At 49.4% G+C, this 26,175-nt stretch overlaps 1 protein-coding gene across 1 annotated transcript in view; it reads right to left on the reverse strand.

The window, feature by feature from the left end:
- Positions 1-26,175, reverse strand: part of DDR2 (discoidin domain receptor tyrosine kinase 2) — a 160,072-nt gene that overhangs the window by 68,651 nt on the left and 65,246 nt on the right. Inside the window, exon 2 of the mRNA XM_077823838.1 lies at positions 11,246-11,356. Coding sequence (XP_077679964.1) covers positions 11,246-11,324 — 79 coding nt within the window. The 5' untranslated portion in view covers positions 11,325-11,356. The remainder of the gene's footprint in view (positions 1-11,245; positions 11,357-26,175) is intronic.

Genomic DNA, 26,175 nt, shown 5'->3' on the forward strand with positions numbered 1-26,175 from the left:
TAAGAAATGGTGCACCTAAGTAATTGTTCTTATTGGAACAAGCAGGTTTGTCTGGCCTCTGACTGATACATGGCTAGATTTACCTCACTGCACCTTCTCTGTGAGTGACTGCAGTGTGACCTAGAGGAATGAGTCTCCTAGACGGGGAGGGGGAGCAAATGAGTACAAAACAAATGTGGTCTCTTTCTTGTTTTGATCCACTCCATCTATCTTTTACATCTTTGGCTGGCAGCAGACGGTGCAGAAGGACTGCAAGCCATCCACATCTCATGGCTGCTCGGCAGAAGATGGTACAATAGGACTGCTAGCCATCCTCATCTCTTGCCTGCCCGGCAGAAGATGGTACAATAGGACTGCTAGCAATCCGTATCGCCTGCCTGCTCACCATAAGATGGTTCAATAGGACTGACTGCAGGACTAAAGAGAATGACCTGGTCAAGTCACTTCTAATGTAGTCCCTAATGTGGCCAGGAGCACCTCGGACATGACGATGACGGCTACCAGTCCTACTGTACCATCTGCTGCCACAAGGCAATGGGTTACTGCTGCTGTGTAGCAATGCAGTACCACGTCTGCCAGCACCCAGGAGTCATACGGTGATGGTTACCTGAGCGGGCTCCATGCTTGCCATGGTATGGCGTCTGCACAGGTAACTCAGGAAAAAAGGCGCGAAACAATTGTCTGCCCTTGCTTTCACGGAGGGAGGGAGGGAGGGAACGGGGGCCTGACGATATGTACCCAGAACCACCGCGACAATGTTTTAGCCCCATCAGGCATTGGGATCTCAACCCAGAATTGCAATGGGCAGCGGAGACTGCAGGAACTGTGGGATGGCTACCCTCAGTGCAACGCTCCGGAAGTCGACTCTAGCCTCGGTACTGTGGAAGCACTCCGCTGAGTTAATGCACTTAATGCACTTAGAGCATTTTCTGTGGGGACACACACACTCGAATACATAAAAACGATTTCTAAAAAACCGACTTCTATAAATTCGATATAATTTCGTAGTGTAGACATACCCTTAGGCTTGAATAGAGACTGGGAGTGGATGGGTCATTACACAAAGTAAAACTATTTCCCCATGTTTATTCCCCACCCCACCCCCCACTGTTCCTCACACGTTCTTGTCAACTGCTGGAAATGGCCCACCTTGATTATCACTACAAAAGTCCCCCCCACACACACTCTCCTGCTGGTAATAGGTCACCTTAAGTAATCACTCTTGTTACAGTGTGTATGGTAACTCCCATTGTTTCATGTTCTCTATGTATATAAATCTCCCCATTGTATTTCCCACTGAAAGTATCCGATGAAGTGAGCTGTAGCTCACGAAAGCTTATGCTCAAATAAATTTGTTAGTCTCTAAGGTGCCACAAGTACTCCTTTTCTTTTTGCGAATACAGACTAACACGGCTGCTACTCTGAAACCTGAGCAATATCAAAGCATTACAGTATCTTCTGTATTATTATCCCTCCCATTCCTTACACAGCCAAACTTTTGGTTTCCCCTTTTGAGCAGAGAGCTGTTGTGATAATTGGACCTACACATTTACTCTCACTATGAGCTCACTGGTAGAGAGTGAGTTATTGTTGCCAACCCTCCAGGATTGTCCTGGAGTCTCCAGGAATTAAAATTTAATCTTTAATTGAAGATTAAGTCATACAATGAAACCTCCAAGAATACGACCAATGAAAGTTGGTAACCCTAGAGTGAGTGTAAGGTTATTGTGATAGTTTATGAACTAGAACAATAAATGTTGATAGAAAAGGTGTGAAGGGGAGACAGCGTGACTGAGTCCAAACAGAAAGGCCTCCTAGCCCAGCTCAAGGACTGTGTTAAGATCATGCCTGGTAAACAAGAAAAATGTGGGTCTGGAAATTAATTAACCAAAGTTGGTGTGTTGAATATTAGTCTTAATTGGTGGCTGAAATAACGAGTGGCTGTTACACTCACCACTGCCTTTGGGGTCCTTACAAAGAGACTTTGAGGAGACAAATTGGCTACTGGAATGAGCTTCACCATCATGGCTGCCACCCCCACCATCTCCTGGGCCCCAGATCTTTGTCATCCTGACCCAAACTGGTGTCCTGACCAGACCGGGCCAGAGAGAGGAACCCAGATGACATCGCCACCCCTACCAGCTCCAGCTGAATCCCAACCACCAGCTGGCATGTGAAATTTTCACTCCTCCCTGCTCCATTGTGCCCGTTTCCTTCCCTACCTTATTTCTCCTCTTTCCTATCTCTCTCCTTTTGCCTCTGTCTAATAAGAGTCTGACTTGGCCAGCCAAGACTGCCAGAAGCTGGGACTGGATGACAGGGGATGGATCACTTGATGATTACGTGTTTTGTTCATTCCCTCTGGGGCACCTGGTATTGGCCATTGTCGGAAGACAGGATATTGGACTAGATGGTCCTTTGGTCTGACCCAGTATGACTATTCTTATATTTTGCAACACTGCTGTGAGCCTGTGACCATAAAGAGGCAACTAAAAGCAGAGTCCTAAACAGCCTAACGCTGGTATAAGTTTGCCAGGTCTTGGAGTGGCTGATAAGTCCATGTGCTGGGTCTGTGTTTTTCCAACAGTGAGGCTGCAAGTGAGAGTCAGCACCAGAAGCTTCATTTTCTATCTTTTCTGTTCTTTTCTCTCCCCTTCTGTGTGTGTTTGTTTCATTTTGTCTTGTAAGAAACAGATCCGATTTTAACAATAGTTCGAGCCCATTTCAACTAACTTCTTCCCTTTTCCCCAAAAAGAACAATTATCATCATTTTAACACGACCTAAGAGACTGTCAAACAAGGGGATATTTCCTTTAAAAACCCTTTTCTGCTAATGGGAAAGGGAACAAGGGCTGTTGTTAAAATGAAAGCCTTAATTAATTTGAAATGTAAAGTATTAAATAACTTTTCCTTCTTTTCTGTTTCTTAATATCAGGTTTAAAGGGACATTTAATGGTGTTTGTGCCATGGTACTAAGCATGCTGAGGTCTCTGCACACCAAACCCCAAACCTTGTTTAAAACTGTTCAATGTTGGATGGTTAGTCCTGTTAACACTATTTGGCAGTGTATCTTTCCGTCTAAATTCATGCAACAGGTCTTCATTGAGTGATCCCAATGATACCCAGGTGAGATCAATACTGGATCCTGGGCCCCGTTTTAGCAGCCATACTTGAAAAAGGATGTTGAAAAATTGGAGAGGGTTCAGAGAAGCACCACAAGAATTATTTGAGATCTGGAAAACCCACCTCACAGTGAGAGGCTAAAGAAGCTCATTGAATAGGAATTAAAAGCAACTTGATCAAAGTCTAGAGTAGACATCCATATACAGGGAAGAGATTTCTGAGAGCAGAGGGCTCTTCAATTTAGCAGACAAAGGCAGAACAAGATCCAGGGGCTGGAAGCGGAAGTCAGCAGAGTTCTTTCTGGAAATATGGTGCAGATTTTTAACAGTGAGGCTAATTCACCACTGGAACAAATTCCCCAGAGGTGTGATGAATCCCCCTCACTCAAAGGGTAGGTAGGTTTTTCCAAAAGTATCTGAGTAATCATTTGCAATTTCTGAGTAAAGACCGGATACCTTAGGATCAGCTCTAGCTCCACTATCAACTTTTTGGGCTGACTACAGGAATCCCGGGGAGGGTCTCTGGCCTGTGCTATGCAGGTCAGACTTGAGGATTGCAGTGCTCCTTTATGGCGTTAAAAGCTATACACTTCTAGACCCTTGATCTGAATCAAGCCCAGGCCCATGACAAAGGCCGCTCCCATCAGATGGTCATTCAGTGGCTGGTGTGAAATGAACAGAGGGGGCAGGGTCTAATTCCCCTTCTATTGGGACAGGCATCCACAAGCACACCATTGCAGCCTGTGCTATCAGGAAAGAAGACAATGACTGAACTGGCCATGAAGTACTCGTCACTCCTTGAGGTGTAGTTTGTGTGAGTGAGAGAGAGTACGGGTAAACTGGTGCTGCTCCTGTCATAGATACACAGGCGTTTTCAGTCTCTGCGCCTCTCGCTCCAGCATGGTTTACCAGGGAGGAATTCACTTGGAAAAGGGAACTTGTTCCTTTTGCTTTAATGGACTCTGCGTTTCTTTCCCACCTGCCCTAAAGAAACTCAGGATAAAACCAGGCCAAGCAAGCAGCCTCCCGCATCCCCTCCCACCATAGCATTCAGTTCAAACCCCATAAACCTGCAGCAGGCAGCACCTTCAGGCTTCCCATGAAGCAGCTGATTAGTTTCCTCTCTCTTCCTTCCACAGGCTGATTCCTCCTCAGTCTGGGAGTGGAAAAGTACCCAGTGCTGCGGCCATGGCTGTGGCTTGGCACTCGCTGTAGCCCATGTGCAGCAGCAGCTACAACACAATTTCCCAAGAGCTGTTTGTCACGCCTAGCTGCCAAGCCAGCTCCTGAAAGAGTGGCTTGTTCCCTGCTGTTTACTGTCTCACCACTGGCTCCAGCCCACTAAGCTCCATCCAAGTAAACACACACACACAGGCCAAAGCCAGAGGCAAGGATGCAGCAAATGGGCCAAAGTGGCCCACAGACTCCTACCACACAGTGAGCAGCTACCCCCATCTGGGGCCTGCAGGGACTACAAATTCCAGCATGCCGCGCTCCACCTGGAGCCAAGGGACCATTTACAATCCCAGGACCTCTCCAGAGGAGGGAAAACACTGAGAGGCCCAGAAGCAGGTGAACCAGTTTTTTGCTGATTTTAGCTAGTGCATTCAAAGCAAAGTGTTGTGGGCTGTGCAGAGAAATCTATGTGTTGGTATATGGGTTATACATGCCCTGCATTCCAAAAGGAGACAACCAGGTGTTCTTCTGCAGCCTTGCCAACCCCAGATATTCAAAAATCCTCCAAAAGTCTTGAGATTTCAAAACATAAGAATGAATGTTGCAGTATCTCTTTGCCTTCCAGTCTTTGAGATGTTAGCTAACACTCGGATCTTGATTTCCACCTTTTCTCCACAACCTAGGGTTGCCAGGTGTCTGGTTTTCTTCCAGTTAAAAGTCTGGTCAATAGTGCTGTGGGTCTAAGACAGGTTCGTCCCTACCTGTCCTGGCTACGTGCTGCACCCCAGAAGTGGCCAGCAGCAGGTCCGGCTTCTGGCAGGGGGACCACGGGGCTCCATGCACTGTCCCCACTCTGAGCACTGGCTCTACACTCCCATTGGCTGGGAATAGCAGCTAATTTGAGCTGTGGGGGAGGTGCCTATGGGACAAGAGAGCACACAGAGCCTCAAGGACCCCCCTGCCTAGGAGCCAGACCTGCTGGCCGCTTCTGGGGAGCAGCTGACCGGGAGCCACCCAAGATAAGCCAGCACCCCAATCCTGAGCCCCAACCCCCTGCCCTGGCCCTGAGCCCCCCCACAACCCAGAACCCCCTCCTGCATTCCAAACCCCTCATCCCCGGCCTCGCCTCAGAGCCTGCACCCCCAGCCAGAGCCCCCACCCTCTCCCACACTCCAACTCCCTGTCCAAGCCCAGAGCCCCCTCTTGCACCCTGAACCCCTCATCTGTGGTCCCACCTGAAGCCTGCACCCCGAGTTAGAGACTTCACCCCCTCCTGCATCCCAACCCCCTGCTGCAGTCCAGTGAAAGTGAGTGAGGGTGGGGGAGAGCAAGCCACCAAGGGAGGAGAAATGTAGCGAGCAGGGTCAGGGCCTTGGGGAAGGGGCAGGGCTAGGGTGTTCAATTTTGTGCGATTAGAAAGTTGGCAACCCTACCACAACCAAGAGGGATAGAAACTTAATTTTGCTAATGAAAGCTGAGATTCTCACCGAATGCCCTGAGTCCAGGAGCTGGGATCTTAAAGGAAAACACCAAATATGGCAAGACTTGTGATAAATGGTCTGACCTGGCAGCACCGTGTATGTGCCCTGTGTCCAATGGGGGTCCCCAGTAGAGTCCTATGTGGGGAGAAAGGTTTAGAAGAGGGCTTAGTTTGCAAGATAACCTGTTCTGCATGGCACCGGTAGCAGAGGGCACCTCTGTGCAGCAGGGACCTGCACCCAGAGGCATGCTCCATTAGGGATTCTCAGACATCCTCATACTGGGGATGAGACCTTCAAAGAAAGACCATTCTGTGAGTACCTCTGCTCCCCATTTAGCCCCACAACCTCCTTGGACAGCAGCAGTCTTTGTTCAGTATTAAGACAAGACAAACCAGAGTGAGTGTGGTACATGGGGGTGCTCTAAGGTCACCCCACTTGGGATCTGAGCTCTTGATCTCTCCTTCTTGGTGCACAACTTTTATCTTATTGATCCTCTCTCCCTTCCTTGCCTGGCCTGCTCCTGGCTCCAGGCAGCTCCGTCTGCACTGTAGTTCTGCTCTTTGGGTGCTTGCTCCTCCTCCTGGTTTTTGACATCTGATGCAAAGCAGCCACACAGGGCACAGAAAGAGGTTTGGCTTTAGTTTAGCTGGTGAAAAACACCCATGGGAACCCTGCCAGGCTCCTGGGCTGGACTACACGCAGCAGGAGGCGGGACTGCCTAATGGCTTACAGCCCCAGCAGTGAGCAGGAGTCAGCTGCAGCTTGTGGAGTTGGGCTGGAGACCCACTGATGTGGGGGAGCTGGGGGCCTGCAGAGACAGACAGACAATGAAGCTGGCCTCCGGGGTCTGGATATCAGTCTGTTATAGGCACATTGGAAGGCTTGGTAGCATTCTGTCTTGGGGGCATTATTCTACAGCCCATCACTACTGTATCTGAGAAAGAGCCTGCCATGTCAAATCAATAGCAAGAGTGGAGTCTCCAGCAGACCCCCATGGCATCTCTGTCTCTGCTCCCTGTCCAGCCATGCGCTGGGGCACTGGGTATAGCTAGAGTTGCCAGGTGTCTGGTTTTCGACCGGAACACCTGGTCAAAAAGATACCCTGGCGAAAAGGGACCCATTAAAAGTCTGGTTGGTGGTGCAGCAGGGGCCTGGGACTAAGGCAGGCTCCCTGCCTGCTCTAGCTCCCCGTGGCTCCTGGAAGCGGCCACCAGGTACCTGCAGCCCCTAGACGCATGGGCAGCCAGGAAGGCTCCACGCACTGCCCCCGCTCCAAGGGCTGGCTCCGCAGCTCCCATTGGCTGGGAACCACGACCAATGGGAGCTGTGGGGGCGGCACCTGCAAGCACAAGGGCAGCGTGCTGAGCTTACCTGTCCGCCCATTTGCCTAAGGGCTGCAGGGACCTGGCGGCCCACTTCTTGGGGGCCATCGCGGTAAGTGCTGCTGGGACCCTGCACCCCAACCCCCTGCCCCAGCCCAGAGTTCCCTCCCACACCCGAACTCCCTCCTGGAGCCCTCACCTCCCCCCAGCACCGCAACCTCCTGCCCCAGCCTGAAGCCCCTTCCTTCACCCCAAAACCCTCATCCCCAGCCCCACCCCAGAGCCTGGACCCCAGCCGGAGCCCTCACTAGTGGCAAACGCAGCTCCCCAGTGTCCTGTCTTCACCCTCAGCAACCAGCGAGATGTCAGATGGACAATGATGCCGACGGGCACCACAGCACAAAATGCTCTTGCTCCCACCTGAGCCACCACCTTACAGTGTTGCGTTCTGGGCTTTTTCACCTCCTACCTTCTGCCTATGGCTTCCTCTGCAACTTGGTCAGCTAACCTGCTTGCCTCCTATCTCATCTTCCCCTCTTACCTGCTGCTGCTCGTAGGCAGGTCAGGGTAGCTTGCTAAATGGACAGCTGAAGACATCGCCTCCCCTCCCCTGGGATGGGATGCTCTTCCCCAACAGCTCTGCCAGCCGCAGGACTAGAAGCTGAATGCAGAGCTCACCTAGACTAAGCCAATCCGTGCCCAATGAGCCACATCTCCCTCTAACGCTGGGCTCCAGACTGGCCAGCATCTAATGCAAGTCAGCACCAGCCCATTGAGCAAAGGTGCAGTGCAGACCAAGTTGCCCAGGTCTCCAGCCACATGACCTGTTCTCCCCAGCCCGTCACCAACCTGATCTTGGTCATGGGCTAAAGTCCATAATTCACTTACATTTTGCTGTATTTGAACATTAGACTCTGATGCCCTTTGCCCCTACACTACGCTGTCCCAGCAATGGCCCACAGGTCAGCTGAGTTCCAGCCTACACCAGCAGGGAAGACATATGGACTGGATCTCCTCTTACAGTGGTTTTGCACCAGTGAATCGCCATGAGCTTCAATGGAAATGGAAGTAATGGACTGTGATTCAGTCTGACCCAGGGCTGTTTCACCTTGATACACTGTATTTCTATACTGTAAGGTATTGCAATCCAAACGATCCCAACACAAACACTTTGCAGAACTCATTACTCACCACTGAAATACAGCCACTGCTGGGGTGGGAGGGAGCAGCTGGTTTACAGCACATAGCAATGCCACATGACTAACCACTTTTGAAAGGAAGTGAAAGTGCATCAATTCCGGGGCCAGTGTGATCATCCAGTCTGATCTCCCGTATGGCACGGACCAGAGAAATTCCTCAAAACAATTCCTAGAGCAGAGCTTTAGAAAAACACCCAATCTTGATTTAAACATTTTCAGTGACGGAGAATCCACCATGACCCTTGCTAAGTTGTTCTAATGGTTAGTTACTCTCACTGGTAAAGATTTTCACCTTATTTCCAGTCTGAATTTGTCTAGCTTCACCTTCCAGCCATAGGCTCATGTTTTACCTTCCTCTGCTAGACTGACAGCCCAGGATTAAACATTTGTTCTCTATAGAGCAGTGGTCCCCAAACTTTTGAGGGTTCCACCCCCCCTTATTACTGTCCATGCCCCCCACCCCCAACCTGCTGGGGCCAGGAACAGCGCCCCAGCTCCGGGGGGGGGGGGTTTGCAGACTGGAGTAAGGGGCAGAGGCTGGGGCCACAGGTGGGGGTAGGTCTGTGGCCGGAAGTGGGCCACAGCCAGGGGCCAAGGCTGAGGGCAGGGGTGGTAGCAGAGCCGCAGCTGGGCTGCCATGTGGGGCAACAGCCGGGCCCGCAGCCTGGGGTAGCTCCGCTCCCAGCCTCAGCCCCAGGCTGGTAACAGAGCTGCGGCCGAGGCTGGGAGCAGGGATGGGGACGCAGCTGGGGGTGGGACTGGAGCAAAGCTGGGGGTGGGGAGGGACTGGGTGGCACTCCCTGCCCCACATGGGGGCTGGTCCGGCTCTGCTGCGCACCCTTGGATGTTCGTCCATGCCCCCCTAGGGGATGCGCCCACAGTTTGGGGACCTTGGCTATAGGGGCAGAGGGAATTTTGCACGGCATAATCTAATTAGTGTGTCCTGGTCTAAATGCCCAGGCTGATCTCTATAATACTTTTGATGGCCACAGGGGACTACAGATCATCAGTGTCACGTCTCGTCCAAAAGACAGCATGCAGCACAGCTGGCCCCTAGCACCGTGTCCAGTAAAGAGCAGCATCTGCTGAATCACCAGAACCATTTCTAGTAGCCCCTGAGTTCTCCTTGGAGGTTTTCTATCCAATACTGACCAAACCTGAACCTGTTTAACTTGTGATAGCAGAGCAGATCACACTGAAAGCCAGTAGGAAGCCCTTGTAGGGTTGTTCCTTTGGGATCTGCTCAGCTACTTTGGCTCCAGTCCAGTACAATGACTGTCCAGGCCAGACAAGGCCAAACCTATGTCTGATAGAAGTCTTCCAGTGAAACGGGATCGACTCCTTTGGAATCAGTATGATGTTGTGCATAGTCCATGGAGAAATCCAGCAAACTTTTCCTTCCTGATGGCCCTGGGCCTTGAACTGATTGGGTCACAGTGGAAACCAACTGTAACCCCTTGATATGTACCAGTTCCTCTACCACGGCCAAAGGGTCTAGAGATTCTGCTTCCATGAATGCACCAAGGGGTTGAGCATGTGGAGCAATCACTTTTTGATGTTCTTTTCTTGCTTGTACCAATTTTTAAAAAAGACTTCAAAAGCCTCTGGCTCTGCATAGGGGCCAGGCATCTGTCAGAGATTTTATAAAGCAAGTCTTAGTTTGCTACAGCTAGGGATGGCCAAAAAAAGCACCTCGGACCAGGAAAAAAAAATAATTCCCAGTACAATTTTCCTTGCTCTCATCAAACTCAAAATAAAACTGGACCAATTGGGAACAAAACATAGAAAGGCCTCCACTCAAAGGCCCAGGTTTCACATGAAACCACAGATAATCACAAGCCAAACATGCTCAGTGAGATCAACCTCCTCCCCATGCATGCACAGATCTAACACCCCTCAGGAACAAGTGTCCCTACTTAGGAGAGCCAGGACTCTGCATTGGCAGAGCTGCAGGAGGGCCCAGGGGATGCTGCAGTTCAGGATGGATGTACTTTGGCACTAGAGTAGCACTGGATTAAAATAGCAGGCCCTTTGCAAGCTACAACCAAGGTACCCTTGCTGGACTGTTCAAGAGGCAACACTGGAATAGCTGAAACTCGTCAAGGACTGTGTAACTGTGGGTCACAGCTAAGGTACACGAGGCAGTATAGTCTAGGGGTAGAGCAGTGCACTGGGACTCAGGAGACCTGGGTTCTAGTCCCAGCTCTACCCCTGGCCTACTGGGTGACCCTGGGCAAATCACTGCCCTGCTCTATACCTCCATTTCTCCATCTGTCAAATGGGATGAGTGAATGATACTTACTCCATTTGTAAAGCACTTTGAGAGCCACTGATGACAAGAGCTAGGTGTAATTGTTGTTATCACAGTGGGTTGCAGGGCAGGACCAAGATGCACTGGGTCCTGTCTCTGACTGGCTATTGGCATCAGGCCCCTCCCTTTCAGGAACACTAAACACTCCTCACATTCCAGAGAGGAAAACCCTAGAAAGCTACTATGCTAAGTCTCCTGGTGGAAGAGGGGCTGAAATCCTGACCCCACTGTAGTCAGTGGGGGCTTTGCCATTGTCCTCAGTGGGGCCATGGTTGTAAGATTGGCTGGGAAGAACAATCTTATAATCACTAGGGCCAGGAACACAGTGCTGTGGGATGACGGGAGACAGCAGTACTGTGAGATTAAAGGGTTACACCAGGCTTTAACAAAGCCACTGTAAACCAGCACTGCCCATCCTCATTCTGGGCAGGTGTTGATGCAGAATTTCAAAAAGACACTTTCATTCTCTGTATTTGAAAAGTCTGAGTTCCTGGAAACGGGGTGACCCGTCTGTTATGGAGGAAGAAGATTAATGAGCCTTGGCCTCCGGCTGGCAGGAGCACAGCCAATTAAAATAACCTCTGGGGCAGCTGCTTTGCTGGAATTGCAACAGGCTGGCCTTCATTTTGCTTACCTGGATTAACCTGAGCTTTGGCAGCACTTGGGATGTGGAGCAGCAGCAGTAGGAGGGGCATCCTGGGAGTGGAGATCATCACGGCAGGTTACTTCAGCCCCAGAGCAGCAGCTAAATGGGGAGATAAAAGAAGCAGTAGAAGACATTAGCAGGACAGTGGGAGTATGAAATTGTCACTGCTGTGAAGGAGCAGTACTGTGCAGTTCAATGTACATGGAGCAGAGATGCATGGGAGAGGCCCAGATGCAGTCTGAACATCTCCAAGACTTAGAGGATACTGATCCAGGGTTCTGGCCCTTGTCCGGTACAGTGGAGCACTCATCCTCCATTTCTCCCCCGCTGCCAGCCCTGTCTCCTTGCTCACGTCTCCTGCCAACTACCAGTTGCTCCCTTGATTTCTGCTTCCAATCAGGGCTGCCTACCCCTGGGTTCCTCCCATAAGGCAGCAGGAGATAAATCAACATTTTCCTATCTATACATGGAGTTTCTAGAGTCCGCCCCTCAGCTTCATCCCCGGTCTGAGCCAGGGAGCAGCTCCTATGCATGTGATTGGTACATCTGTTTCCATCAGTCATAAAGCATGTCCTTTCCCACATTGGCTGTTGCAGAAGCTACGTGTTCTGCCATAGGATATTCTGCCAGAAAACCTGTGTGATGTGGCAGACCAGGTGTCAGCTCATACCAAGGCCCCCAGGCCTCACTGAACACTGACAAATGCATAGCTGGAAACCAGTCTGGCTCACTGTGTGTTAGCATGGTTAAAAAAGATGTTAAGTTGATAAGAATGTGTTTAGACCTTATGAAATGCTTGTAGGATGCTGCATGTATTGATCTCACTTACAACATCTGTAGCTCATGGTATACAATGCTATTGAGTGTTTGCATGTAAACCACTATAATTGTGTAATTCACCAAACAGAAAAGCATTAATTAGTGTGTTCAGGGCCAGCACTTCACAAGACGGCCCACTGAAACCAAATGAGCCACTCGGAAACATCAAAGAACAAAGACACACACCCATGGAGAAGAGACAGACATGGACACTTGTTCCACCAGTTTGAACTCTGAGGGAATGGAATAAAATTCCCTTACCTGGAGGCACTGTATTGGTGTGCTGCCTGGAATTTGGAGGGGCAATATTTCTAAGCATAAGCAAGGGATGCCCAAGTTGCTTAGCTTAGGTTAGCCCAAAAGGACATACAGACCCTGCACATCACAGCAGCTTCCATTACCTTTTGCAATCTAAAACTGTAACTCATTTCTGTGTGTGTGTGTGTGTGTGTGTTTACCTGCTTTAAACTTGTAAATAACTCTAATTTCTTTTTCCTAGTTAATAAATCTTTAGATCGTTTATTACAGGATTGGCTACAAGCATTGTCTTTGGTAAGAGATCTAAGGTGCAATCGACTTGGGGTAAGTGACGAGTTCTTTGAGACTGGGAGTAACCTGAATATTGCTGTGATTTTTTTTGATGTAAAGGACCATCTATCACAAAGGGAAGTTTGCCTGGCAGGCAAGATAGACTGGAGTGCCCAAGGGGGATGTCTGTGACTCCATGTTAAAGCTGTTATAAGGCTTGAAGAGTTCACACTTGTTACTTGGTTAGTGAAATCTAATTATAGTACACACAACCAGTTGTTTGTGCCCTGTTCCTTGACAGTCTGCCCTGAGGAAAATAAGAAAAGCCAAAAAGAAGTTTGAAGAACAGCTAGCCAAAAACTCAAAAGGTAATAACAAAATGTTTTTTAAGTTCATCAGAAGCAGGAAGCCTGCTAAACAACCAGTGGGGCCCCTGGACGATAGAGATACAAAAGGAGCACTTAAAGACGATAAAGTCATCACAGAGAAACTAAATGAATTCTTTGCTTCAGTCTTCACGGCTGAGGATGTTAGGGAAATTCCCAAACCTGAGTTGTCTTTTGTAGGTGACAAATCTGAGGAATTGTCACAGATTGAAGTGTGACTAGAGGAGCTTTTGGAATTAATTGAGAAACTTAACAGTAACAAGTCACCAGGACCAGATGGCATTCACCCAAGAGTTCTGAAAGAACTCAAATGTGAAATTGTGGAACTATTAACTATGGTTTGTAACCTGTCCTTTAAATCAGCTACTGTACCCAATGACTGGAAGATAGCTAAGGTAACGCCAATATTTAAGATGGGCTCTAGAGGTGATCCCGGCAATTACAGACCGGTAAGTCTAATGTCAGTACCGGGCAAATTAGTTGAAACAATAGTAAACAATAGTAAAGAATAAGAGTACTTGTGGCACCTTAGAGACTAACAAATTTATTTGAGCATAAGCTTTCGTGAGCTACAGCTCACTTCATCGGATGCATTCAGTGGCAAATTGTCAGATACGTAGAAGAACATAAATTGTTGTGCAAAAGTCACCATGGTTTCTGACAAGGGAGATCATGTCTTACTAATCTATTAGAGTTCTTTGAGGGGGTCAACAAACATGTGGACAAGGGGGATCCAGTGGACATAGTGTACTTAGATTTCCGGAAAGCCTTTGACAAGGTCCCTCACCAAAGGCTCTTATGTAAATTAAGTTGTCATGGGATAAGAGGGAAGATCTTTTCATGGACTGAGAACTGGTTAAAAGACAGGGAACAAAGTGTAGGAATAAACGATAAATTTTCAGAATGGAGAGGGGTAACTAGTGGTGTTCCCCAAGGGTCAGTCCTAGGACCAATCCTATTCAACTTATTCATAAATGAACTGGAGAAAGGTGTAAACAGTGAGGTTGCAAAGTTTGCAGATGATACTAAACTGCTGAAGATAGTCAAAATCAAAGCAGACTGTGAAGAACTTCAAAAAGATCTCACAAAACGAAGTGATTGGGCAACAAAATGGCAAATGAAATTTAATATGGTTAAATGTAAAATAATGCACTTTGGAAAAAATAACCCCAACTGTACACACAATATGATGAGGACTAATTTAGCTACAACTAATCAGGAGAAAGATCTTGGTGTCATCATGGATAGTTCTCTGAAGACGTCCACACAGTGTGCAGCGGCAGTCAAAAAAGCAAACTGGATGTTAGGAATCATTTAAAAAAGGGATAGAGAATAAGACAGAGAATATCTTACTGCCCTTATATAAATCCATGGTATGCCCACACCTTGAATACTGCATACAGATGTGGTCCCCTCATCTCAAAAAAGATATACTGGCATTAGAAAAGGTTCAGAAAAGGGCAACTAAAATGATTAGGGGTTTGGAACAGAACCCATATGAGGAGAAATTAAAGAGGCTAGGACTTTTCAGCTTGGAAAAGAGGAGACTAAGGGGGATATGATAGAGGTATATAAAATCATGAGTGGTGTGGAGAAAGTGAATAAGGAAAAGTTATTTACTTGTTCCCATAATATAAGAACTAGGGGTCACCAAATGAAATTAATGGGTAGCAGGTTTAAAACAAATAAAAGGATGTTCTTCTTCATAGAAGAATAGGGCATCTAGTCCAATGCCCTGCTCAAAGCAGGACCAATCCCCAATTTTTACCCTAGATCCCTAAATGGCCCCCTCAAGGATTGAACTCACAACCCTGGGTTTAGCAGGCTAATGCTCAAACCACTGAACTATGCCTCCTCACTCAGCACACAGTCAACCTGTGGAAGTCCTTGCCTGAGGAGGTTGTGAAGGCTAGGACTATAACAGGGTTTAAAAGAGAACTGGATAAATTCATGGAGGTTAAGTCTATTAATGGCTATTAGCCAGGATGGGTAAGGAATGGTGTCCCTAGCCTCTGTTTGTCAGAGGGTGGAGTTGGATGGCAGGAGGGAGATCACTAGATCATTACCTGTTAGGTTTATTCCCTCTGGGGCACCTGGCATTGGCCACTGTCGGTAGACAGGATACTGGGCTGGATGGGCCTTTGGTCTGACCCAGTATGGCCATTCTTATGTTCTTATGAGATTGGCACTCACACTAGTGAGCTACTCTAGACAGCTTGACAACGTGGCTTAAGTTTTAAACAACATTTAACCCCTGGAATCCCCCCACCCAAAGTAAACAAAGAAATGATGGATTAAGAATGGGTCCAAGTAGTGTAACTAAATTCCAGACCAGCCTCAGAGCCCCAATCTGGGCCAATCAGCCAAGCATGAGGAGACTAATCCACACATACAGCAAGGAAGTCATCTATTTCTCATCACTCTCCCACACCAGTCTGAAGCAATGGGTCCATTTTAGCAATGTCTCTGCCCAACACGAGCGAGGGAAGAGTGGCTTAGTGAGTACAGCACTTGGATCAGAACATTCCTTTTGGGGGTGGCATCCCAGGAGGCAGGGATGCCCCATCTGCAGTACTTTGAGAAGGAATTAAAAGATCTTCAATAGCTCTGGTGTCCATGACATGGAAACTGAACTGGGCAGGAATGGGATTTTCTGAGCAAATCTGTACAACTGGAATTTTTTCCTGTACCGAAATAGAACAAAATTTTAAAAATTCAAAATTTCCCACAAAACATTCCAGAAAAATTCTTGTTTTCAGTCCCGTGAAACACTTTGTTCTGATTTTGACTTTTAAATATGTTTGAATTCTAATCTATAAAATAAAAAATGGAAACAAGTTGTTTAGAAATGGAAAATCAGAACAACCCATTCTGCATAGGACTTTTTCTCACAATTCTGTTGCAATCAACACATTTCCACTAAACATTCTGCTTTCAATGAATCAACATTTTCTGATGGCTAATTCCCCACTCTGGCACTTCAAATGCAGAAGGTGGGGGCCCGCAAAGATTCTAAAAATTAATACTGGCCACTCCAGGCTGATATTAAACTCCCAAGGTCACAGCTTCTCTCTGACCTTGGAGTGGTAGATGCTACCAGCACCCAAGTGCAGAACCTCTTTGAGAGCTTTGGGAATTCCTTCCTGTGGGGTACCCTCAAGCCCCTTCATGCCCCTCTCCGGGGAAGAGCTGGAGGCGGGGGGGAGGAAATCAGCTGTTGCCACCAGCTAATTAAACAACATGTGCACAAACTTCTTAAGACACAAAAATCCAATTCTGTTCTAAAAAAAGGTAAATTTTATTAATTAAAAAAAAGAAAAGAAAATACAGCTGGGAGCTCAGGCTATTGCTAGGTTTTAAAAGAGCAACTAAGCAAAACAAAAGCACCTGCGGTTAGCACAGAGGAATCCACAAGCCATAATGAAATAAAAGAGATAATCCTAATTGCGTTATCTCTGTGGTATGATACTAATGATTTTTCCATGCCTGGCCCAAGCTTCTTACAGCATAGCTGTTGCCCTGTCCGCCTCTCCCCGGGAGAACGGCGGCAGCCAGACAAAAGAGGAGTCTTTTTTTCAATTTTAAAAAGGTCTAGCCTTCCCACGGGCTCTTTTGACCAAGTGCCCACTCACTTCCTTTTACCTATGCATAGCAGTGAGACTTTTTAACCCTTTATGGGTAGAGCAATTAGAGAACAGCTACTAAGTGGGATTTTATAGCTACTGGCTGGCTGGTGTCCATAAAAGGGAGCTCTCCGTCCCACCCCTCCCCCCTTCATTGTCACAAGGGTCATTGTGTCAAGACATATGGTGTGAAGGACAAAAATCTTGGTGTTAGTGTGATGATAGAACCAAGGGGCTCCAAAGCTAACAGCGGGAGTCTCCACACTGCTGGGCCTGGGCCTATGACAAACCTGCCTCCTCTGCACATTAGACAGTGGCGAATGTGTAACACATGCTGTCCAGTGGGTTACATTAGCTTCTAACAAGCTTCTGGAACCAATGACAACTAACTACAGAATAGATGGAAAATGGAAGTGTGTCAGGAGAACAGAACAAGGGAAACATTACCCCAAGAATAACAGATTCTCTAACAGCAAGAGGAAGAGATTATCAGATTCCAAAGAAAGTGAGTGGCACCCTGCCAAAGAATCTCCAGTTAAACAGCTCCACCATCTGCAGCCAGGAAAAATGCCAAAATACCCATTGAACATCTTGTTATAAACGTCCCAGAATTTCAATTCAACAACCGAGAGATACACCAAACAATCCATAACAAGACAAAGGTTATGGTACAATTTTAGTTCTTCTAAAACTTACTCACACATGAAGTTTTTACAATTCTATCCCATCAAAATGAATGTTCTGGATGTCACCTTAACTACAGCAACAGTTAATACAGCATCAGAATACCATCTGCCCCAAAGTAGAACACCTGCACCAGCCACACTAAAGTTCAACAATTATACCACATGATACAGATGGCAACAGCTACACTATCCACACCAAGGTGAAACAACTATACAATCTGCAGAAAGGTGTTAGAGATATACCTTGTGCATTGAGTTGTAACAGATACACCAGCCGCATGAAGATGTAACAGGTACACCGTGCACACAATGCATAGCAGCTAAACCCTCTGCACTCAGCTGTAAAAGTTGTAACCTCCATACCAAGCATGGAATAGCATCCTGGTGTAATAGCTACACTATCTACAATAAGGTGTAACAGCTGCTCCATCCACACCAAAGATTAAAGGCTACACCATCAGTATTAGTGTGTAACAGCTCCCCATCTGAACAAAAGTTTTAAAACTACATAAATCAAGATACTTGTGAACAGGTTTGACACTTACCGCACCCATACCTGGGTGCAGAAGGCACCCCATCCCCAACTCTAACAAGCTGTCAGCTGTATGGTCTGCAACATAGTGTAATTCTTATAAACAGAAACACCAGGGTGAACAGCTACAGCATCCACACCAAAGTGTGACAACCATAACATCTCACATAACATAACATCTCTTCCAAGGTGAAACAGCTATACCATCCACACGAAAGAGCCACAACTCTACCCTCTTGTCCTTATCCCTCTGTAAATCTATACATATACAGTGAATTGTAATGGCTATATGAGTAGCACACAGATGTGTTAGATATGTGAGCCACACCCAGGTGAACCATTCACACCCTCCACACCAAGCAGTAATAGACATGCCACATGTACCAAGGTGTAACAGCTACACCATCCACACACTGGTGTTATAGCTACCCCATGCACACTACAGTGTTACAGCCACTCCAGCAGCACCCAGGTGTAACAGCTACACAATCCATATCCACCTATAACAGCAAGACCATCCGCCCCAAGCTGTTACATCAACTATTGCAAGATACATCACCTATACCATTCATACCAAATGTGTAACCCTCCACCATCTGCAACCAGGTTCTGTGCCACAAGCACTGTTAGGGTCAGCCACACAGCAGGAAGTGATATCTAAACAGAGGCTAGGAGGACACGGGTTGTGGTTCTGGCACTACCCAGAATGCACTGACACTGCTTGTGCACCGAGAGAAGTAACATGCCCCCACCAATCACTGACAGCAGCAGCAGCAGCAGGGAAACACTCATTACGGGGGGAGAGTCAGTTGACGCTGACCTCTATCATGTGGAGGGGTGTTTGCCTTCAGAGCCCTGACTCAGGGATTAAGCTATGCTCCTGTGTGTTAGACACCTCCGGGTTCCCTGCACTCCCCAGGCAGCCAGAGCTCCTCTCCCTGCACTGACAGGGCAGCTCACTAGGAAGGAACCAAGCCTACACGTTCCACACACCCCAGGCTGGCACGTCTTCCCCCAGATGAGCAGGGCCTGGGTCTCTCTTTCTCTCAGTAGCTATCTGTTCCTCCTCGCCAGACTACCTGAGACCTGCACAGTTGTTAGTGGGTTGGAGCTGCGCAACAGAAGGGAGGCGTTTTGGAGATGATGCCCAAGGCAGATTAAAAGAGTCACCTAAACTCACTCAGGCCAGAAGTGGGAATGTCCTGCACGGTCTCCACAGTCGCAGTCCAGCACTACAGCACTAGCTTTACTGAGCCTGCCCAAACCCCACAGGGAGGCAGTAAGACAGATGCCCTGGGGGCAATGCCAGGATCAGAGCAGTCAGACACGAAGCTCACAGGAGCCAGCTTCTACCATGGAGTCGCTGTGCACAGCCCTGTGCTTGTGAGAAGCCCTGCAAAGCCCTGTACGCAGCCCAGCCCAAAGGTTGTGCTTCTCTGGCACCTCCTGCCTGCGGGTTGAAACACACTTTGTGACCATTAATACATGGAGCTTCACAGCACCCTGTGGGGGCAGAGCAGCAGAGTCCTTCTCTGACAGAGGGGAAGATGAGGCACACAGAGGTAATTCACTGACACTCCAGGGTGTCTGGGCAGCATGAGGATCAGCTCCCCAGGCCTCCCATCTCCTAGAGCCACATCAGCTGCAAGAACATGCTTCCTCCCTGCGCTCACGCACTATTTTACAGCAATGACCAGGGAAAATGCAGTCCAGCCCAGACCAGTGGGTGACCCCTCCCGCACCCCAGAACAACCTACCCTAATAAACCACTGGGGCCCGTCCCACCATCACCAACCCCTCCTGGCGTGCATGCACCGCTCGCAGCAGCGCCGTGGTGGGAACGGTTCTGCAGTAGCGACCTCAGAAGAACCTGCCTCACACTGGCCAGTGTGTGCACAACCCCCCAGCCATGAATCACAGAATATCAGGGTTGGAAGGGACCTCAGGAGGTCATCTAGTCCAACCCCCTGCTCAAAGCAGGACCAATCCCCAACTAAATCATCTCAGACAGGGCTTTGTCAAGCCTGACCTTAAAAACGTCTAAGGAAGGAGATTCTACCACTTCCCTAGGTAACACATTCCAGTGTTTCACCACCCTCCTACTGAGACAGATTTTCCTAATATCCAACCTAAACCTCCCCCACTGCAATGTGAGACCATTACTCCTTGTTCGGTTGCCTGCTACCACTGAGAACAGTCTAGATCCATCCTCTTTGGAACCCCCTTTCAGGTAGCTGAAAGCAGCTATCAAATCCCCCCTCATTCTTCTTTTCCGCAGACCAAACAATCCCAGTTCCCTCAGTCTCTCCTCATAAGTCATGTGTTCCAGTCCCCTAATCATTTTTGTTGCCCTCCGCTGAACTCTTTCCAATTTTTCCACATCCTTTTTGTAGTGTGGGGCCCAAAACTGGACACAGTACTCCACATGAGGCCTCACCAATGTCGAATAGAGGGGAACGATCACGTCCCTCAATCTGCTGGCAATGCCCCTATGTATACATCCCAAAATGCCATTGGCCTTCTTGGCAACAAGGGCACACTGTTGACTCATATCCAGCTTCTCGTCCACTGTAACCGCTAGGTCCTTTTCTGCAGAACTGCTGCCGAGCCATTCGGTCCCTACTCTGTAGCGGTGCATTGGATTCTTCCATCCTAAGTGCAGGACTCTGCACTTGTCCTTGTTGAACCTCACCAGATTTCTTTTGGCCCAATCCTCCAATTTGTCTAGGGCCCTCTGTATCCTATCCCTAGCCTCCAGCGTATCTACCTCTCCTCCCAGTGTAGTGTCATCTGTAAACTTGCTGAGGGTGCAATCCACACCATCCTCCAGAGCATTAATGAAGATATTGAACAAAACCGGCCCCAGGACCAACCCTTGGGGCACTCCACTTGATACCGTCTGCCAACTAGACATGGAGCCATTGATCACTACCCGTTGAGCCTGACAATCTAGCCAGCTTTCTATCCACCTTATAGTCCATTCATCCAGCCCATACTTCTTTAACTTGCTGGCAAGAATACTGTGGGTGACCGTATCAAAAGCTTTGCTAAAGTCAAGGAACACATCCACTGCTTTCCGCTCATCCACAGAGCCAGTTATCTCGTCATAGAAGGCAAGTAGATTAGTCAGACATGACTTGCCCCTGGTGAATCCATGCTGACTGTTCCTGATCACTTTCCTCTCCTCTAAGTGCTTCAGAATTGATTCCTTGAGGACCTGCTCCATGATTTTTCCAGGGACTGAGGTGAGGCTGACTGGCCTGTAGTTCCCAAGATCCTACTTCTTCCCTTTTTAAAAGATGGGCACTACATTAGCCGTTTTCCAGTCGTCCGGGTTCTCCTCTAATCGCCATGAGTTTTCAAAGATAATGGCCAATGGCTCTGCAATCACATCCACCAACTCCTTTAGCACTCTCGGATGCAGCGCATCCAGCCCCATGAACTTGTGCTCATCCAGATTTTCTAAATAGTCCCGAACCACTTCTTTCTCCACAGAGGGCTGGTCACCTCCTCCCCATGCTGTGCTGCCCAGTGCAGCAGTCTGGGAGCTGACCTTGTTCGTGAAGACAGAAGCAAAAAAAGCATTGAGTCCATTTGCTTTTTCCACATCGTCTGTCACTAGGTTGCCTCCCTCATTCAGTAAGGGGCCCACACTTTCCTTAACTTTCTTCTTGTTGCTAACATACCTGAAGAAACCCTTCTTGTTACTCTTAACATCTCTTGCTAGCTGCACCTCCAGGTGGGATTTGGCCTTCCTGATTTCACTCTTGCATGCCCAAGCAATATTTTTATACTCTTCCCTGGTCATTTGTCCAATCTTCCACTTCTTGTAAGCTTCTTTTTTGTGTTCAAGATCAGCAAGGATTTCACTGTTAAGCCAAGCCAGTCGCCTGCCATATTTACTATTCTTTCTACACATCGGGATGGTTTGTCCCTGTAACCTCAATAAGGATTCTTTAAAATACAGCCAGCTCTCCTGGACTCCTTTCCCCACCATGTTATTCTCCCAGGGGATCCTGCCCATCAGTTCCCTCAGGTTGTCAAAGTCTGCTTTTCTGAAGTCCAGGGTCCATATTCTGCTGTTCTCCTTTCTTCCCTGTGTCAGGATCCTGAACTTGACTTGCCTCGGGCAACCCCATGGAGGAGTCTGATATGAGCCCTGGGGCCAGATGAACGCCGGTGATCGTGACACGTGGGAAGAAAGGGTTTGGGGCAAAAGTTGCCCCCAGCTCCAGGCAGGCAGTGTCATTGTGGAGGCAGCTAGGGGAGGGAAGGGCCTGAGCCCTTGACTGGAGTCTACTTGGCAGGCACTGGGGAGGAGCCACTGGGCACACCCTGGGACCATGGCGTGATTACTGGCTGGCCCCAGCCATTCTCTGACCAGAAGGCCCTGTTAGGGGAGCTGGCGCAGCAGCTCAGGGAGCCAATGCCTGGAAATGAACATTTCTACCGGGGGACAAGCGGAAGATGCTGTGCAGACTGTCTCCGAGAGAAGAATGTGAGTGAACAGGGCTCCCCAGGCACCTTCCCACCACCAGCCTGCTGGACTGCGCTCCCTGCAGAGCTAGTCAGCCCCACTGCGACCCACTGCCAGACCCATCATTCCGCCCACCACAAGCTCTGCAGCACCCATGCCCCCTGGAAGCCCTACTCTGCTCAAAGCAGGAGGAACATCCCCCTGAAGGGTCAGCAATGGCCTGTGCCTCCCCAAGGAAGCGCCATAAAAGACAGCGGAGCCTCGGGCGACCCCATGGAGGAGCCTGATAAGAGCCCACTCCCTGCCACAGGAGCAGGGCATACTGAGGGCAATGGGGGGTGCTGGCAGGGCAGAGGAGCAGGAGGCAATGGGGTGCACTGGTGGGGCAGAGGGCACTGAGGGCAACAGATGGCGCTGGCAGGGCAGAGGAGCAGGAGGCAATGGGGTGCACTGGTGGGGCAGAGGGCACTGAGGGCAATGGGGGGTGCTGGCAGGGCAGGGGACACTGAGGGGGGCAATGGAGGGTGCTGGCAGGACAGGGGAGCAGAGGCACTGAGGACAATGTGAGGCACTGGCAGGGCAGGGGGCACTGAGGGCAATGAGGGGTGCTGGCAGGGCAGAGGAGGGGGTGCTGAGGGCAATGGAAGGTGCTGATGGGGCAGAGGGCACTGAGGGCAATGGAGGGTGTTGGCGGGACAGGGGAGCAGAGGGTGCTGAGGGCAATGGGGGGCGACAGCAGAGCAGAGGAGGAGGGGGCGCTGAGGGCAATGAAGGATGCTGGTGGGGCAGAGGAGGAAGGGCATTGAGGACAATGGGGGGTGCTGGTGTGGCAGAGAAGCAGGAGGTTCTAAGGACAATGGAGGGTGCTGGCAGGGCAGAGAAGCAGGGGGTGCTGAGGGCAATGGGGGGTGCTGGCAGGGCAGAGAAGCAGGGGGTGCTGAGGACAATGGGGGGTGCTGGCAGGGCAGAGAAGCAGGGGGTGCTGAGGACAATGGGGGGTGCTGGCAGGGCAGAGAAGCAGAGGGTTATGAGGGCAATGGAGGGCGCTGGCAGGGCAGAGAAGCAGGGGGTGCTGAGGGCAATGGGGGGTACTGGCAGGGCAGAGAAGCAGGGGGTGCTGAGGACAATGGGGGGTGCTGGAAGGGCAGAGGAGCAGGGCGTGCTGAGGACAACTGAGCGTGCTGGAAGGGCAGAGGAGCAGAGGGTGCTGAGGGCAATGGAGGCCACTGGCGGGGCACAGGAGGAAAGGCGCTGAGGACAATGGAGGGTGCTGGCAGGGCAGAGGACGCTGAGGCTAATGGGAGGTGCTGGCGTGGCAGACTAGCAGGGGCACTGAGGACAATGGGGGGGGCACTGGCATGGCAGAGGAGCAGGGGGTGCTGAGGACAATGGGGGGTGCTATTAGGGCATGGGAGTAGGAAACACTTCAGGAAGACCCTGGGGCTGTGCACCTCCTCCCCCCACAGCCAAACCCAGGAGAGCTCTGTCCTAGCATCCCATCCTAGGGTGGGGTGGGGACGGGGCAGGGCAGGCCAGGGAGCAACAGTATTGGGACAGAGGATCAGCAGCTCTGCCAATCCCCCAGTCATTCTTCCCCCACACCCGGGGGGTGCTCATGGGAGCACTAAGGCAGCAGTGGTGGCCATGGAGTTGCCCTGCATGCCCTAGTGGGAAAGGAAACTCCCTTTTCCCTGGGCACCTGCATCACACCTGGCTCCTGGCACAGCATTGGCCCCTTAAAGATGATGATATTGCCCAACCCCCACACCATTCACACGGGTCCCAGCCAGACACTGAAGCCATCTTGTCCCAGAACAGAGCAAATGCGGGGTAGCAATAGCTGATGGAGGGGACACAAGTCCTAGGGAAGTATCTGAAGCAGGAAGAATTCAGAGCACCATCTAGAGCCATGGCACAAGATGTAGGCTGGGATCAGAAGGGCTCTTTCTCCAAGGGGGTAAAATAGCCTTCACTGTGTGCCATGCAGCAGGAACTGAGACCACCTGCTTACAGAGTGACTTGCTAGCTCAGGAGATATGTCCCCATGGGAGTGGGGGCAAACTGCTTTGGACAAAAAAAAATCACAATTAATATAGATTAGGTATACATTTTTTTGTTTCCTAATTGACCAGTTGCCATTGCTTCTATTAAAGTTAGTTTTCTGCATAAAACAGTTTTTTTCCTGTAAAGTTGAGAAACATAATGCCTAACTCGCAAGTACTGTTACCATGGGAGAGCAGGCCAGTTAAAGTTAGGTTTGATCTCAAAATAAAATAGTAAAGTTTCTGTACTCAATAGCTGGCCATCCATGTGTATTCTATGGCTCTCTCCATCTTTAAAGCATTCTGGCTCGTGATGTGGGTTAAGATCTGGAGTATTTGCAATGGGTGTCATTGGGGAGGGAAAAGAATTGATCTCATCTCTAGTTCTATCCCAAACCCGTAGAGTAGCCTTTGCTAAAGGAGGTGTGTACATTTCTGGTGGGCATGATTTCGTATTAATCCATGGTAGCCTGGCAATGTTTACACTGCCACTATTCTCTTGTTCAATAAAGACCTAGCGGTTGGCTGGGTTAGTGCGCCCCTAACACTGCTGTGAGTAGGCTGGCTTGATAGTATACCCTGTTTACTGAGGCTGTACAAAGTATCTGCACTCACTCTTGGTCTTTTCTTACTGGACATAAAGTCTAACCGTCACCTCTGTATTCCTGCTGGGGTTTTATCTTGAATGATCACAGAATGATTTTTTAAAAAAATCACATTTTCAAACAGCTATGCCTACATTGGAACTGAAAAACCATGCCCTGACAACCAGCTAACCGGTTCCACCAAATTGATTCCCTGCCATTGCAGGGGCCTTGGGGCACCTTGGTCTCCTATTCTCTGCCTGGGGCACACAACAGTTTAGTCTCTTAAGGACTGAAATGCTTTAGTCTAACCCATGTTATTGACTCAACAGAGGGGCGAGCGGGTGAGTCTGTGCTATACAGGAGCTCAGACTAGATGATCTAACACAGGTGTTCTCAAACTTTTTCTTTCTGAGGCCCCCCCAACATGCTAAAATACTCCCCAGCCCAGGCGTGCCACAACTGTTTTTCTGCATAGAAAAGGCGGGGCTGGCATTAGGGTGTAGCAAGCAGGGCAGTTACCTGGGGCCCCATGCCACAAGGAGCCCAACAAAGCTAAGTTGCTCAGGTTTCAGCTTCAGCCCGGGATGATCGGGCTTGGAGTCCCAGGCTTCAGCACTGTGGCACGCGCCCTATCATTTCACACCCCTGGTACTTGAGTGTGCATGAGTTTGAGGTGGGGGTTTAATGGGGGTTGTAACCTCTTTTGGTGCCTCTCTGGAAAATCAAGGATCCCTGAAAGGCAGCGTCCCTGTCCACCGAATCCTCAGGAGCCTGGTGTGTAACTTCCCAGTGATTTGGGGGAGAATGGAGGAGAGAAAAACCCTGCCTTGGCGTGGAGGAAACCAAGCTGAGTGTCCTCTCTCTCTAGCGCTTGTACCTGATGCTGCCCGGTCCGGGGAGACCTGCTGTGTATTTCGAGTTAGAGAAACAGAAAATTACATGGTCTGGGCTGTTCAAAGAATCTGTTCTCTGCGAGATGAATAGCATCGCTGTGCCGGGACCTGGTGCCAAGTCACATGCTTTCACTTTAACTACGTGCACACTCAGCGCTCTGGGTTTGTTGTCTTCTCTCGGCTGAGGTGGGGAGAGAGTTTTCGGGGTGATCTGTTGTGTACAAACCTGCAGGATCCTAAGGGGCTTAGGGGTCTGTCCATCAGGTAGTCCACCCCCTGGGAGTTCATGTCCAAGCTGAGCTTGACTTAATCTTATCGTCTCCTGAGACAAATGCACTGGGAGGT

The sequence above is a fragment of the Eretmochelys imbricata genome, chromosome 8 (assembly GCF_965152235.1).
Source record: "Eretmochelys imbricata isolate rEreImb1 chromosome 8, rEreImb1.hap1, whole genome shotgun sequence".
Lineage (NCBI taxonomy): Eukaryota > Metazoa > Chordata > Testudines > Cheloniidae > Eretmochelys > Eretmochelys imbricata.